At 39.9% G+C, this 17,623-nt stretch overlaps 1 protein-coding gene across 3 annotated transcripts in view; it reads right to left on the bottom strand.

The window, feature by feature from the left end:
• ITPR2 (inositol 1,4,5-trisphosphate receptor type 2) overlaps window positions 1-17,623 on the bottom strand; it is a 591,729-nt gene that overhangs the window by 357,928 nt on the left and 216,178 nt on the right. For all 3 annotated transcript variants that reach the window (XM_024991354.2, NM_174369.2, XM_059886107.1), the window contains 1 exon segment: window positions 2,977-3,170. In XM_024991354.2, coding sequence (XP_024847122.1) covers window positions 2,977-3,170 — 194 coding nt within the window.

Below are 17,623 nucleotides of genomic sequence, written 5' to 3'. Positions count from 1 at the left end.
GACAGCAAACAGTAATGGTCATGCAAGTTTCAGAAAACTTGGGGTTTGGTGGTACCCTCCAAACCCAGTTCTCACTATCTATGCCACAGTCAGTGTCAGACCCCCATCTCCCTCCTCCCACCCTCCCGCCCCCTTCCTCTCTCTCCATCCCAACAGCACAGGCTGGAATGCCTGCAGTGTCTCTCTTGCCTCCTCACATTTATTTCCATTGTTCACTTTACCTTGAATATTCTTCTCCTCTACCCCATAATTACTAGCTTTTGAGATATCCTCCAAGGTTTGAATCCCTTTTGAAATGAAGCTTTCCCTGGTTCCCCAGTCCAAATCAATTTTTCTCCTTTCTGCTCACCCAACACATTATTTACAGCTACGGGTCCAAAGTTGAATGCCTTTCTCTCTTCCTTCTCCCTATTCCTCTTCTGTTAGACCCTTATGTTCCTCCTGGGTCACAGCCATGCTCCGTGTCAGCTATGTTCAGTCAAGTTCCACAAACTTGTTGAGCCAGATACCGAGGCAGGTACCAAGAGTGCGGAAAAGGTGCCAAGGGTATAACACCTGCCTCTGAACAGCATATAATCCAGAGAGAAAAGCAAACACCAAAGAAACTCTTATTAGCATGCACTGAGCACCACTACAGCTATTTGTTGAACTGATTCCAGTTACTAAGGGGATTTTCAAAGCTGGAGACAGATTGTGGGACAAGAGGGCTGAGAAAGGACCAGTGGGTTTGGTGAGCAGAATGACAGGAGCAGAAGCTAGACTGCAGATGCATAAAATGAAGAGTTGGTTTTTTAAGAGAATTCATTTCTCTGGTGGCTCAGACGCTTAAGAATCTGCCTGCCTGAGTTTGATCCCTGGGTTGGGAAGATCCCCTGAAGAAGGAAATAGAAAGCTAACCCAGGATTCTTGCCTGGAATATCCCATGGACAGAGGAGCCTGGCAGGTACAGTCCATGGGGTCACAAAGAGTCAAACACAACTAGGCGACTAACACTTCACTTTCATGTAAAGAACAAAGAATGAAAACATAAATTAATGAAACACTCATTGGCTTTTAGTTGATGATTAATATTCAAGGAATTACATTTTATAAATAGAGCCAAAATTCAAACTTTCATCTCTAATATAGTTAATTGTGAAAAATAATCGAAGGTAGAAGGGGAGGGGGAAAGGGAAGAACAAAAAGAAAGGCAGAGAAAGAGTTAACAAAGGGCTGAAGACAGACAGAGGGAGAGAATGAGCGAGAAACATAAAGATGAAAAGAAAATACACAAAATGACGGGAAAAGAAAGGAAGGGCTGGAGAGGAAGAGGAGCTGGCAAGAAAGCAGGAGACTTGCTTTAGGAACGTGGCTACAAAGAAATTCTTGAAGAGACATTCTAAAAAAGAAACATTCAAGAGGAGCACAGGGGAACACAGACACAGGGAATCAGAGTCAGACACAGACACACAAAAACTGGAGCAAGAACAGAGGTTCAACCAGAAATACATGAAGAACCCAAAAGCAGCAGCAAAAGTAAGCCAGTCCTGCTCTGCCCTGCCATGGTTCCGCCATATCATCATTTTTTAGCTATAATGGACTGTTTTGTAAATGCAGAATATCTGTAACTGTTATTGGGCTAAAATCAGGACATGTATTTCAGAGTCTGTCCCATGAGGAGGATGACACTAAGCTGGGAGCCCTTTAGGCCCACACGTCAGGTGATCAACACCTTCCCTGGGTTAAGAACAGGACAACTGAGTGATTTCTCAGGGTAGTGAACACGGGGTTGGGATGCCTGCCAATAATTTCTCAGGACTTAGCCTTTGGAATTCATGGAGGAACTGTGAAACATTTTATGATTATAAATCTAATTACTTTAAATAAAAATGTACAGATCCTTCCAGGACAACTAACCCACTTCTGGTAGCTAGTCTACATTAAATTAGGATGAAAGACTTAGTAAATTGTAACCAGAACTTTAATAGATCCTCAAAAACTCCAGGCTCCAATTTTCAAATATGGAATAAATACTATAATTAAAGTATCATAAAACTACTTTCCAAACTTAAAAAAAAGTGCTAAGAATCCATAGCTATAGTAATGAGATTTTATTTACTATCCCATACTAAACCACTGGTCACAAAATAGCAGTTTATTCCTTTAACTTCACAGACATAGGTATTAGACTAGGTTAGTTTTTAAATGTATATATTATTGATCTTCCCTGGTGGTCTAGTGGTTAAGGATCCTTCTGCCAATGCAGGGGACACGGCGGGTTCAATCTCTGGTCCGGGAAGATTCCACATGCTGTGGGGCAACTTAGCCCATGCACCATAACCACCAAAGCCCAAGAACAGCAATGGAGAGGAACCGCTACTCACTGCAACTAGAGAAAGCCCACACACAGCAACTAAGAGCCCACACAGCCAAAATTAAAAATAAGTACATAGATAAATAAACATATTTACATTTATTATTCCTAGCCTTTTGGAAACAAAAACATCAGGACAGTCACTTACATAAAATGCTAAAAACAGTAATTAGCTTTTAAGTTAATAAAAATAAAAAGTCTCTTACTACGATAAATCTGTATACATAGAATCAAATGTCCAATTCAATTAAAAGTAAAAAAAAGAGTTGGAATTCAATCTTAACTTCACCTACTCTGAAACCCTTCTTAAATTAAGGTAAAATTAAATCAAGGTCAATGTTAAATGACAAAATATATATGAAAGAAGTTATGCCAACCGCAAAGCACTCCACATTTGTTAGGTATCATCGTTAAACTAGTTAATGTGCATGCACACGTGTAATGAATATGTTAAATAGTGTCAGTGTGAGATTTCTTACCAGGCTTATCATTATCTTAAATGAAACAAAATTAGAACAACAGTATTTCAGACTATTTACACAGTGATCTGGAACAAAAAGTTAAGACATTAAGCCCACAGGCACAGGTAGGTGCCTATTGCTTCCCTCCCAGTAGGCCCTCACCTGTAAAATCTCAATGATCTTCAGCTTGGTGTCCATGACGGTGACGTCCTCGTGGTCAGTGGGGCTCCCCTGCTTGCTGGGGTGCAGGCTGGGCTGAATGTCAGGCACACTCATGGGGAAGATAGAGCCTCTGCTGAGCACCATCTGGGTCATCATCTCTCCCACCCCATGGATGGTTCTCATGACATTGTTTCCTGGCACAAGAAAAGCCCACAGGTCAACACACATGCCACGTTGGGAGACAGCTGTTATAGCCGTTGGCTGCAACCAGACTGAAAATGTGGCAGGGAGAGCACTAAGGATGAGAAAGAAGAGCATCAGCCCTGCTCCGGATCTTTCCTTGCAGATCAAGTTAAAATAGTGCAGGCACATTTCAGAATGACAGATTTTAGAAATACAAGTTTACTTTTCTCAGAAAATGCTTTCAAATGACACACGGCAGGTGAGTTGTTGCTGGCTCTAACAATATCCAAAGCAGGTCCTTCTGGAGCATAGGAAGTCCTACCATCCATCACACCAAGAGGCACTAACTCTTACAGTCACGAGGAGGAAAGGTTTTCAATCTCTACCATAAAGTACATTGCAAGTGAGGATACAAAGACTACAGGAAAACACTTAAATGGTGACTACTGTCCTAATCCTACCTTGAAGCCTAGGACTTTTTAGCTTGGCTTTCATAATGCTTGAGAAAAAAGCTTGGGAGGAGGATTTTTACAGCTTCATTTTAAGAAAAACTCTTTTCTAGAGAAGAAGCAAATTTTACCCATTTCTTCATCAATTTAAATTTAAAAATCATAATTCAAAATCCACAAAAAGCAATTGCGTTTGAGATAATTACAGAAACAAATTACTAATCGTCATTTTCAATGAGGCATCCTGCCTCTCCTGCATCTTGAGTTTGGCTCCTCATTTAATTTGTCCTCCCAATAAAACTGCCCACAGGCTTCACTGGTGGCTCAGCAGGAAAGAATCTGCCTGTTAACGAAGGAGATGTGGGTTCAGTCCCTCGGTTGGGAAGATCCCCTGCAGAAGGGAATGGCAACTCACTCCAGTCTTCTTGCCTGGAGAATCCCACGGACAGAGGAGCCCAGCAGGCTGCAGTCCATGGAGTCGCAAAAGAGTCAGACACGACTGAGCACGAAGCACAAACAAAACTGCCCACACATTCATTCCTCACACTGACCACAAGCAGCTGTACCAAAGGAGCGTCCTGTCACTGCTATGATTTACCCTCTCCTCTGCTATTTCTCACTTCTAAATCCCTACAACAAGAAATGAGAATTTGAAAGAACAACTCTCTAATTTCTTTTCTGAACAGTGGTCTTTGCTTCGTGGGTGTTCATGGAGCTTTGCCTCAAGCAAAGACCGAAGAATCTGGCAAAGAATTTTCCTTTCCCCAAGTGTCTCAGGGTATAAACCAAGAGAAAGGGAAATGGAAATAAGATGGGATGAGATTAAACCCTCAGCTCCAAGCAAAGACCCTAAACTGTGGGAATACCTACAGGATTGAAAGGCAAACAAATAAAGGGAAAATATTTAAAGGATGACTCAAGAGAATCTTCATGGTCCTGTGCACAGACCACAATTAACATCAAGCCAGTGGTACCTGATATTATTTGCACACTGTGAAAGGTGAAATGCCTTTTAAAATTCATTATCTTATCCACAGATTAAATCAGTATACATAAAAGAGGGTGGTACTGAAATAATACATTTTTGAGAATGCAGTGAAGGAATATTTTTATCTAGAGTGGCATCTTCCAGGCAGAAATTAATTAGGGTTTTCATTCTGAGAGTCTAGGACCTTTTATTACACTGCTGCTAGCATAAATCCAAAAACAGGGATAAGAAAAAATATATGAAAGATAATTTTCAAGTTTGGACAAGCTTGAGACAAAGGATTCGAGACAGCCTCATTTTCTATCAGAAAAACCTCGAGGCAGAATGCTTCATTGTCTGTGGTTCCCAAATAATCCTAACAACTGAGCATTCCTACATCTCCCCACCAACTGCAGGCATGCGAACTGGTTGCTGGCAACAGTTTCGGATCATCAATGTTCAACCAGTACATTTATCGGAGGCTCGATTCCAGTATGTATATGTAGTAGCCTCCAAATAATGCTTGCTTACCACCAACACAGAACAGGCTCTTCCGTTATTCTTACCCTTGATTCACACAAAAATCCTAGGCACCCACATTGTCTGCACCTTATTTAGAATTTCAAGGAAAATAACCATTTAATCCAAACGAGTGTTAAACACAAAACATTTGCCCAGACAATTCTTACCGCCCCCCCAAATATAGATCTTGTCATCAAGCAATTAAAATCTAGTAGCCAGGTCTGTCATAATAGATAAAACATGTTGTCAATGAAATGGGAAGGCTCATCCCAGTGGCAACACATCATTAGATGCCTGTGGCACTTGGTGGCCACAAAACTCTCCTAACATCTCTGTGTATGGCCAATGCTGAGTTTGCAAATTAAAAGATGCTATGTCTTCCAGAGTTTTTGGGTGGTGATGACAAGTGCTTCAATTATGAACTACTACAGCTTGGAAAACATAAATCAAACACCACATAAATCACAGAGAAGCAAGGCTCCATTTTTTCCACAAAAAACTTTTTTTAATTCTAAGACTGTTGAGATAACTCAGAGGTGACTGAAAGTGAAAATCACTCAGTTGTGTCCAACTCTCTGATCCTGATAATTACAGATCCCCTTCTCCAGGCGATCTTCCCAATCCAGGGTTCGAACCCAGGTCTCCAACATTGCCAGCGGATTCTTTCCCATCTAAGCCAGCAGAGATACCCAAGAATACTGGAGTGGGTAGCCTATCCCTTCTCCAGGGGATCCTCCCAACCCAGGAATCAAAGTGGGGTCTCCTGCATTAAAGGTGGATTCTTTACCAGCTGAGCTACCAGAGAAGCCAGAGGTGATTAGTCTTCAACAATGCAAAAGAAGAAATCTTAGGATGTCTCTTCTCAACCATGATTAGTTAATACTACTGAAAAGTTTTCAGTGAAAAGGCTACTATATTATAATCTAAATCCTCTGGATAAATTCAGGTTTTCGATATCCTTTATATTAACCCAGAAGCTAGAATTTTGATTTATGTACAAAGTGTATTGAGATGGTTTGAAAAAGGGAGTCACCTTTGTTACGTAAAACTACAAAGGAAGGAATTTCTCAGAAACAAAAGCAGACAGACTTTACAGGTTCTTTCCTTATATGATTGTATAGGTATTTTGGAGCTTCCCAGGTGGTGCTAGTGGTAAAGAACTTGCCTGCCAGCCAATGCAGGAGACATAGAGACGCAGGTCTGATCCCTGGGTGGGGAAGATCCCCTGGAGGAGGGCATGGCAATCCACTCCAGTATTCTTGCCTTGAGAATCCTATGGACAGAGAAGCCTGGCAGGCTACAAATGCATAGGGTTGCACAGAGTCGGACACGACTGAAGCAATTTAGCATGCATGCTAATCCTAATCCCCTCAAGAGAAAACCCCCCAAAGCAAGACAAGTACAGTAAATGCATACAAGAAATGGTGACTGGAAATGGGTTGAGAGTTCATTGCTTTGTTTCTTTGATGGTTTTCATGAGTCAAGTTTCCATGACCAATTCCAGAGATAACACTAAAACTGTGCTGACCATAACTGAATTTTTCCTTATTCCAAAGTTATTTTATTACTGGCCACACTATGGGATTCAACAATCTTTAACATTTTTGTGGATTTACAGAGAGTGTAAGGAATTTAGTAGAATCTTACTTGATTGAAATTTACGGTAGTCCTCTGGTGTTTTATTTAAAGTCATTCTTGACCTGCTATCTCTTTCTGTTAGAAATACTTTTCTCTGGGGACTTCCCTGGTGGTCCCATGGTTAAGAGTCCACCTTGCAATATAGGCGATGCAGGTTCGATCCCTAGTTGGGGAACTAAGGTCTCACATGCTGTGGAACAACCAAGCTCCAGTGTCACAACTACTGAGCCCACACGCTACAACTAGAGAGTCCCGCACCTCAACAAAAGATGCCACGTGACACAAGGAAGAGTCCACATGCCACAGCTAAGACTTGACATAGTCAAACGAACATATAAATATTTTTTAAAAAAGAAATACTTCTCACCTAGGAACACATGAAATTGATCATCTGGGTTTTCTAGTTGTTCAGATTTCAGATAGACATTTCTGAAATCCTCTAAGCATTTATAAGAGAAATAGATATAGCTGATAAGAGTTCTGTGAATAACTGCTCACAGCAATTTTCTTGTTTTGTGCCTACCAAAGGCAACTCTCAATGCTTTAGAGTAATGGAAGCCAAAAAATGGATAACACCAAAACCATTCTTATTTCCCTGAAACATATTTTTATAGTTGGACTTGGAAAAATATATCTGCTGTTTTCATAATTCATTTGAAACAGAATGATGTTAAACCATAAAGACATGTTTCAGACATCTTCCTACTTGCCCTCCCTGCTTAGCAGCTCCTTATAAACCTCCTCTTGCTGGAAAACGCCTACACTCTCTAGAACTAGAGCAGTTTTCTATTTTGACCATTCCCTGGAGCAGTGCTTCCTCCCAGTGGTTAGGGGCTGGGTTCTAAAGGGACTTTTCTGTATGCACACACACACAAAGAAAGCACTAACACAAGGTCAAAACCTTAGTTAAGATAGTGGTATAATCAGAGTAACAGGGAACATGGTATCAATCTAAATTAAAAAAAGATTAAGATTTAGCATCCCAATAGACAAGTAACCAGCACTCCCAGTTCAAAGTCAGATAAGAATAAGAGCTACATATACAGTCCACATAGGTTGTTTTTTTTTTAATTGCTCAATGATAGTTTTAAATTTTATTATAGTTGAAACTTACAATGTTGTATTAGTTTCCACAGTACAGCAAAGTGATTCAGTTATACATAAATATATTTTTTCATATTCTTTTCCATTTATCATTTATTACAGGATATTAAATATAGTTCCCAGTGCTGTACAGTAGGACCTTGTTGTTTATCCATTTTATAAATAATGGTTTGTATCTACTAATTCCATCCCTTCCTTATCCCCTCTTCTCCTTGGCAATCACAAGTCTGTTCTCTATGTGAGTCTATTTTCTCATAGATGATTGTAGATAAGCTCATTTGTGTCAGATTTTAGACTCCACATATAAGTGCTATCATATGGTATTTGCCTTTCTCTTTCTGACTTACTTCACTTAGTATGATAATCTCTAGGTCCATCCGTATTGATGCAAATGGCATTGTTGTTGTTCAGTCACTCAGCCATGTATGACTCTGTAATCCCGTGGGCTCTCTGATGAAAATGGCATTATTTCACTACTTTTATGGCTGAGTAGCATTCCTTTGTGTATATGCATCCTATATACCACATCCGCTTCACCCATTCTTCTGCCAATCACACGAGGCTTTAATCCATGTGCTGGAACTGGAGAGAACTTGGTATTCCTCTGCGTGGAGGTCCCCAGATGGTCACTTGGCTCTCTCCCTCAAAATCCTTTCTGATTTCTGGTGCAAGGTCACCTCTTCAGACCTATTCTGATCACACTTTTAAAGAAGAATTGCCATCATTCTGGATCCTGCCTTACATTTCAGTCAAGGCATTATCACTGTCTCACATCATATTTTATACTTGTGTATGTGGTTATTGTTTCCCCACCCCCAAAAAAAGGACATAAGCTCCATGAAGACAGAGGTTCTGCCTGGTTTACTACTCTATCTCCAGCACCAGGTACAGTGCTTGACATGCTACAGTCATTCAATCAATGCTTATTAGATTACTGCACAAATAAAAGAAGTTGGATGAACAAATGAAAAATGACATGAACTGTAGCCCACCAGGGTCCTGAGTCCATGGGATTTCCAAGGCAAGAATACTGGAGTGGATTGCCATTCCTTGCTCCAGGGGTTCTTCTCGAACCAGAGATTGAACCCCACATCTCCCTTGTCTCCTGCATTGCAAGTGGATTCTTTACCAATGAGCCACCAGGGAAGCCCAATTGTTATATGGCTTATATTAAAAAATAGGTACACAATGGTGTATTACTCAGCCATTAAAAAGAATACATTTGAATCAGTTCTAATGAGGTGGATGAAACTGGAGCCAATTATACAGAGTGAAGTAAGCCAGAAAGAAAAACACCAATACAGTATACTAACGCATATATATGGAATTTAGAGAGATGGTAACGATAACCCTGTATGCGAGACAGCAAAAGAAACACAGATGTAGAGAACAGTTTTTTGGACTCTGGGAGAGGGATGGGGGTGATGATTTGGGAAAATGGCATTGAAAAAAAAAAAAAAGAAAATGGCATTGAAACATGTATAATATCATATAAGAAACGAATCGCCAGTCCAGGTTCAATGCAGGATACAGAATGCTTGGGGCTGGTGCACTGGGATGACCCAGAGGGATGGTACGGGGAGGGAGGTGGGAGGGGGGTTCAGGATGGGGAACATGTGTACACCCGTGGCGGATTCATGTTCATGTATGGCAAAACCAATGCAATATTGTAAAGTAAAAAAAAAAAAAAAAAAAAAGGTATTATTAAACTAGAGGGTAAGTTTCATCAAGGTGAGTGGGTTTTTGTTTTTTTGTTTTTTTTTTTTTTTTGCTTTCTTTTACACTTTCTTAATTTTCTAAATTTTTTCAAAAAGCATATATAACTTCATGTTACTTAAAAACATATTTGTTAAAAAGTATAATAGATAAGAGTGAGATAAGGCAAAATCATGGAAACTGACTTTATCAAGGGCATATCGCATTGCATGTATTAATACTGTGCTAGGCCACACACACCATTCACAGCAGGGTTCGGAGGTGGGGAACCCATCCCATTTTATACAGCAGCAAGTGGCAAAGTCACAGATTCAGGTTACTTAACATCAATGTGCATCTTTTCTCCACACCACGTTGCTACGCTAAAGGCTATCACCTTCCAAGTGTACAAAGATTTTATACTAGAACTCAGAAAACCTACCAAATGCAGAGAGAAAATATCTTAAGTAAAACTATGTACTGAAAATGTGGGATGACTATTAATCATATCATGAATCTGCTCACATTATTCTCAAGTGATCTTATCCAACTGCTGCTGCTGCAGCTAAGCCGCTTCAGTCATGTCGGACTCTGTGGGACCCCACAGATGGCAGCCCACCAGGCTCCCCCGTCCCTGGGATTCTCCAGGCAAGAACACTGGAGTGGGTTGCCATTTCCTTCTCCAATGCATACAAGTGAAAAGTGAAAGTGAAGTCGCTCAGTCCTGTCCGAATCTTCGCAACCCCATGGACTGCAGCCTACCTGGCTCCTCTGTCCAACTAGTTAATATTAAATAATTGTCCACACACTACTTGTGGGATTCTGTTTACATTACACAATTTAATTCTAAGGGCAGTCTCTGTTCAGAAAGTATCTATTAAGCAGTCAATGTTCACCTGGCTTTCTACTAGGGACATGAGGTGTGGAAGGACATAAGAGAAGTAGAAAACTTGTTGCTGTTGTTTAGTGGCTAGTCTGCCAGGCTCCTCTCTCTGTCCATGGGATTTCCCAGGCAAGAATACTGGAGTGGGTTGCCATTTCGTTCTCCAGATCTTTCCAGCTCAGGGATCAAACCCACATCTCTTGCATTGGCAGGTAGGTTCTTTACCACTTGTCCACCAAAGATGCCCAGAAAATTTACAGTACAGCTAAGAAAACAGAAAACATGCCCCTCATCCCAAATTTAAGGACAGATACAAAACACATGAGATAGTAATAACACAACATGGGCAGTATACAAAATTGCTTAGGACATTTTTTTTCCATTGGGGAAATTATCTTAGGGTAAGGAGACTGAAAGGCAGCTTCACTGAAGAAATACAATTTTGAACTAGGCTTTTAATGGGGTGAAGGATTTAAATTAGTGTAAATCTTTCACAAACCATTTCACCAGCTGATGTTCAGAATCTTAATCCTAATTAAAAAGTTTCCAATTTCTTGTGAGAATAAAATTATATAATATGTGCCCCAAAAGTTATGAAAAATATAGTATAATTGTGAGGTATTATCTCAAAATGAAAAGCAGAGGATTTGTGCATGCTTTCACTAAACTTCTGAAAAACAGCTCTTGTCTGTTGCGTTATATTCTATTACAGTGGTCACCACCTCACTAATGAGTATGTGATCCATCACATAATCATAGCTCATAATCACTAACACACCCGTGGGGTTGACACAAAGTATCACCTCTAAAAGAAGGAGTCTTGCAGAGGAGTGGTTTGTAAAGAATACTCAATGGACAGAGGATATGATATGACACCTGATCTTTTTCATTCTGAATAAACACTCAGTGAATACAGTATGTTGATAAGCCATTGACAGATTCCAACTTTCCAGTTAGAAATAGAGCAAAGCAAAACCTACTGAAAGCATGTTACTAAGGTATAGTAATGTTATTATCCATCTTTTTTTTGGAATATAAAGTAGACTGCTTAGAAGAAAATTATTTCCCATCCCACACCTTAAAGAAGACTTACACAAAGGATGAATTGAAAAAGCAATTCATACAAAACAGTGGTGGAGTTCTACATCTTATTTTGAATTTCATCACTGTCAAATACTGACAAAGTCATTTCAGTTATTCCAAACTCAAGGTTTCATTTTAATTTGCCAGACTGATCTTTAATTCTTAACAGCTAGTAATGCTGTTAAGTGGATTTACTATTTTTATAATTGAGATGTAAATTAAATACAGTGCAATACACAGCCCTTAAATGAAAGGCTGTAGTAGTTTGGACAAGGGAGGACCCATATAAACCACAAAGCCTGGGACGACCCAGAGGGATGGTATGGGGAGGGAGGAGGGAGGAGGGTTCAGGATGGGGAACACATGTTTACCTGTGGCGGATTCATTTTGATACTTGGCAAAACTAATACAATTATGTAAAATTTAAAAATAAAATAAAATTTTTTAAAAAAGTCAAAAAAAAATAAATAAAACAGTAGCATAGGTAAAAAAAATAAATAAAAAAATAAACCACAAAGCCTCCAGATAGTCAGACATTTCTGTTATCCAGAAAGCTCTTTTGTGCCCTTTCCCAGTTAATCCCCTCCACATTTCCCCTCACCACCACCACAAAAAAACAACCATTCCTCTGATTTATCACACTGTAGAGATATACATTGAATAATGTACAGTTTCATAGGTATGATTTTAGAAGCTGATTTTAGCCAGAATACTATTAAATCAATCATTGTTAAAGTACTGAAGGGCCTCTAGTTCCTTGCTGCTCTGTTGTTGCCTCCACCAGGTAAGTATTTTTGTCAGTGACGGGTGAAGTCAGAAAGAGCACGCTTTTTAAAAAGTATTTATTTATTTACGGCTGTTTTAGGTCTTCGTTGCTGGGCACAGGCTTTCCCTAGTTGCAGCAAATGGAGGCTCCTCTCGAGTTGTGCTGCATGGGCTTCTCACTGTGGTGGCTTCTCTTGTTGCAGAGCGCAGGCTCAGTAACTTGGTGCACCAGCTTAGCTGCTCCACAGCATGTGGGATATTAAGAGACTAGGGATCGAACTCGTGTCCTCTGTATTGGCAGGCGGATTCTCCACTACTGAGCCACCAGGGAATCCCAGAAAGAGCATATTTTGCAAATGCAAAGATAATATGAAACAAGGAAAGATAACTAATATAGTAAATGATTGCATCAAATCCCAAAACTACGTGAACAGGTTGAAAACTAAGGTGTTAAAATCAATAAAACCAAGAGCTGCTTCTTTGAAAGGCTAAACAAAATAGCCAAAACCTCTAGCCAGGCTCACCAAGAAGAAAGGAGAGACAACCCAAATAAACAAAATAAGAAATGAAAAAGGAGAATCAACTGATATCCCAGAAACACAAAGAACCATAAAAGAATATTATGAACTGTTAATTATGTGCCAACAAATCTGACAAGTTAGAAGAAATGGACAACTTTCTAGAAACATACAGCACACCAAAACTGAATCAAGAAGAAATAGATGATTTGAATAGACCAATCACTAGAAGTGAAACGGAATCTGTAATAAATTGAAAAAAAAAAAAAAAACTCCCTACAAACAAAAGTCCAGGACCAGAGGACTCCACAAGTGAATTCTACCAAACATAAAAAGAAGAACTTATACTGATCCTTCTCAAACTCTTCCAGAAGACTGAAGAGGCGGGAATACTCCCAAAGACATTCTATGAAGGCACCATTACCCTGATACCAAAACAAGACAGGGACAACACCAAAAAAGAAAATTACAGGCCAATATCTTTGATAAGTATAGATGCAACAATTCTCAACAAAATAGTTGCAAACTGAATGCAAAGCACATAGAAAAGATCATACATCATGACCTGTTAGTCGCTCAGTCACATCTGACTCTTTGGGACCCCATGGACAATAGCTCACCAGGCTGCTCTGTCCATGCAATTCTTCAGGCAAGAATACTGGAGTGGGCTGCCATTCCTTTCTCCAGGGGATCTTCCTGACCCAGAGATCGAACCCAGGTCTCCTACACTGCAGGAAGATTCTTTACTAACTAAGCCACCACGGGAGTCCCTATACCAACAAGTGGGCTTCATCCCAAATTCACAAGAATGGTTCAACATTCACAAATCCATCAATATAATATACCACATTAATGAGAGAAAAGAAAATTAATGGGTTAAATCCAACAAGGTAAAATGAAAATATAAAATTCCCTGCCATTTAGATACAAATAAAACCAACTCAAGTATATGATGGGGAAAATGTGATGTAAACAGAATACAAACTAGAACTTGAGTTCCAGTGGCTCAGCAGGTAAAGAAATTGCCTGCAAGGCAGGAGACATCAGAGATGCGGATTCAATCCCTAGGTGGGGAAAATCCCTGGCAGAAGGAAATGGTCACCCATTCCAGTATTCTTGCCTGAAAAATCCCATGGACAGAGGAACCTGGTGGGCTACAGTCCAAAGGGTCACAAAGAGTCAGACAAAACTTAACAACTGAGCACACAGCACAGCACACGCAGAAATCAATACTCGGTCATCATTACCCAAAACACTCATTTTCACCTAGACTGTATTACAAAAGTAAAGTGTTCAGAATAAATGAGAAAATAACTGTCCTTGCCAAGCAGTGATCAAAAATATTTGAATCATAAAGGGAACTGTTAAAGGAACTGCAGGTGATGACACAGTGAGAAGGAGACACAAAGATGACAGGCTGGCCATTTTCAAACAAAAAAACTGATGTGTGGGAGTTAAGCTAGATTTCAGCATGGCTCCAGAGAACAAAAGTAGAGCTGCATTTTGGAAGTGGGAGGGAGGTATCTTTAGGATAACCTAACAAAGGAGACCTGATGTTTACAGCTGCCTTTTGCAGCAGTAAAATCTTGGTCACTCAAGTGTTCCAAGAGATCCTAGATGACCATTTGCAATGGGTATTACAAAGATCTACAGATCATACAATGTGTAGATAATTTATTCAGTCCCTTTATGCACTAACGGTCTATCATCTCTACTTATGTTCCAATAAGGTCCTTCATTGTAAGTCATCGGTGGATGCTCTTGACCAGAGATTGAGGCTCAAAGAGAACTTAAGATGGAGGAAATAACTGAGTAGAGAGAAGGTGAGGACAACCTGGTCCTCTTTAGTCATTCTCATCACTTGGGAGGTCATCTAAGTATTGATTTTGCCTTATTAACTGAATTTGGTCATGTCAGTAGCTCTTTCTGGCTTCCAGGAATCATTCATATTACTCCTAGGGAACTTCAGAGATTTCAGTCACTTTAGAGCTTAAAGAATGAGAATAAACTCCACACTAAACTGAAAGGTGCTTCATCCATTGTGGGGCAGATACCTTTGCAAAACCAAAACCTCAAAACTACAGACAGTTCTTTTGCTTCCAACACATCCCAGAGAAACACAGATAAACCTAGAATCAGTCTTCTGCTTCTACCAAGATAAATAACTTACAAAGTATAACAAAAAATATTTTTATATATCATAACTTTATGTGAGCAACCCCTGACTGAGAGAACTATAAGGAAGTTATACACGACTTAGTATAGTATGGAAATTAGGCATGCATCATACCCATTAAATCCTTCTGAAATCTAACCCACATGGTTAGTAAGGGAATATTTCAACCATATTATTCTGTTAAGAAGGTGTACTAAACCTAAATGTCCATTGACAGAGGAATGGATAGAGAAGATGTGGTACACACATACAATGGAATGTTACTCAGCCATAAAATAGAATGAAACAATGCCATTTGCAGCAATGTGGACAGGCATAGAGATTATTATACTAAGATTAAGTCAGAAAGAGAGCAACTAATACCACATGGTAGCACTTATATGTGGAACCTAAAATGTGACACAAATGAACCGATTTACAAAACAGGAACAGACTGGCAGACACAGAAAACAAACTTACAGTTACCAAAGAGGAAACAGGGAAGGAGGGGTAAATTAGAGTTCGGGATTCAGTTCAGTCACTCAGTCGTCTCTGATTCTTTGCGACCCCATGAATCACAGCACGCCAGGCCTCCCTGTCCATCACCAACTCCCACAGTCCACCCAGACTCATGTCCATCAAGTCGGTGATGCCATCCAGCCATCTCATCCTCTGTCGTCCCCTTTTCCTCCTGCCTCCCTCCCAGCATCAGGGTCTTTTCCAATGAGTCAACTCTTCACATGAGGTGGCCAAAATATTGGAGTTTCAGCCTTAACATCAGTCTTTCCAATGAACACCCAGGACTGATCTCCTTTAGGATGGACTGGTTGCATCTCCTTGCTGTCCAAGGGACTCTCAAGAGTCTTCTCCAACACCACAATTCAAAAGCATCAATTCTTCAGCGCTCAGCTTTCTTCACAGTCCAACTCTCACATCCATATGTGACCACTGGAAAAACCATAGCCTTGACTAGATGGACCTTTGTTGGCAAATTAATATCTCTGCTTTTCAATATACTATCCAGGTTGGTCATAACTTTGCTTCCAAGGAGTAAGCATCTTTTAATTTCATGGCTGCAGTCACCAACTGCAGTGATTTTGGAGCCCAGAAAAATAAAGTCTGACACTGTTTCCCCATCTATTTCCCATGAAGTGATGGGACCAGATGCCATGATCTTCATTTTCTGAATGTTGAGCTTTAAGCCAACTTTTTCATTCTCCTCTTTCACTTTCATCAAGAGGCTTTTTAGTTCCTCGTCACTTTCTGCCATAAGGGTGGTGTCATCTGCATATCTGAGATTGTTGATATTTCTCCCGGCAATCTTGATTCCAGCTTGTGCTTCTTCCAGCCCAGCGTTTCTCATGATGTACTCTGCATATAAGTTAAATAAGCAGGATGACAATATACAGCCTTGATGTACTCCTTTTCCTGTTTGGAACCAGTCTGTTGTTCCATGTCCAGTTCTAACTGTTGCTTCCTGACCTGCATACAGCTTTCTCAAGAGGCAGGTCAGGTGGTCTGGTATGCCCATCTCTTTCAGAATTTTCCACAGTTTATTGTGATCCACACAGTCAAAGGCTTTGGCATAGTCAATAAAGCAGAAATAGATGTTTTTCTGGAACTCTCTTGCTTTTTCGATGATCCAGCAGATGTTGGCAATTTGATCTCTGGTTCCTCCACCTTTTCTAAAACCATCTTGAACATCTGGATGTTCATGGTTCATGTATTGTTGAAGCCTGGCTTGGAGAATTTTGAGCATTACTTTACTAGTGTGTGAGATGAGTGCAATTGTGCGGTAGTTTGAGCATTCTTTGGCATTGCCTTTCTTTGAGACTGGAATGAAAACTGACCTTTTCCAGTCTTGTGGCCACTGCTGAGTTTTCCAAATTTGCTGGCATATTGAGTGCAGCACTTTAACAGCATCATCTTTCAGGATTTAAAATAGCTCATATATATATATATATATAAAACTTAATTGCTTTGCTGTATATCAGAAACTAACAAAACAGTATGAATCAACTATACTTTCAATTTAAAAAAGAGATGGGGGCTTCCCTGGTGGCTCAGTGGTAAAGAATCCACCTGCCAGTGCAGGAGACATGGGTTCCATCCTTGATCCAGGAAGATCCCACACTGCAGAGCAACTAAGCCTGTGCACCACAACTACTGAGCCTGTGCTTTAGAGCCCAGAAGTCAAAACTACTGAGTCCACATGCCCCAACTACTGAAGTCCACTCACTCTAGAGCCAGTGCTCTGCAACAAAAGAAGCTACCACAATAAGAAGACTATGCATCGCAACTAGAGAGTAGCCCCCACTGCCTATAGCCAGAAAAAGCCCACACAACAAAGACCCAACACAACCCCAAAAAAATTAATAAACAAAACTGTAAAAAAAAAAAAAAAAAAAAAAGGTCAGCATCATGAAAATAAAGAAAACAAGAGATGGTGCATGAGAGATCCCTGAAAAGGTTTAGCATAAGTAATCGCTAACATTGTAGAAACAAAATATCAGGAAGCATTTTAATATCAACTGGCATTTGTCTTGGTATCTCCCATTCATTGGCAATTTGGGCAGCCAAATTAAAAGTTCATGAGTAATAAAAGAAAAAATGATAAATCTGAAATGTTATGGTCTCAAAAATATTTTTATCATTCAAATATACAAAACACATAATTTACATACA

The sequence above is a fragment of the Bos taurus genome, chromosome 5 (assembly GCF_002263795.3).
Source record: "Bos taurus isolate L1 Dominette 01449 registration number 42190680 breed Hereford chromosome 5, ARS-UCD2.0, whole genome shotgun sequence".
In the NCBI taxonomy this organism is placed as follows: domain Eukaryota; kingdom Metazoa; phylum Chordata; class Mammalia; order Artiodactyla; family Bovidae; genus Bos; species Bos taurus.
Note: the sequence above shows the minus strand (reverse complement) of the source record. Positions and strands in the feature narration are given on the sequence as shown.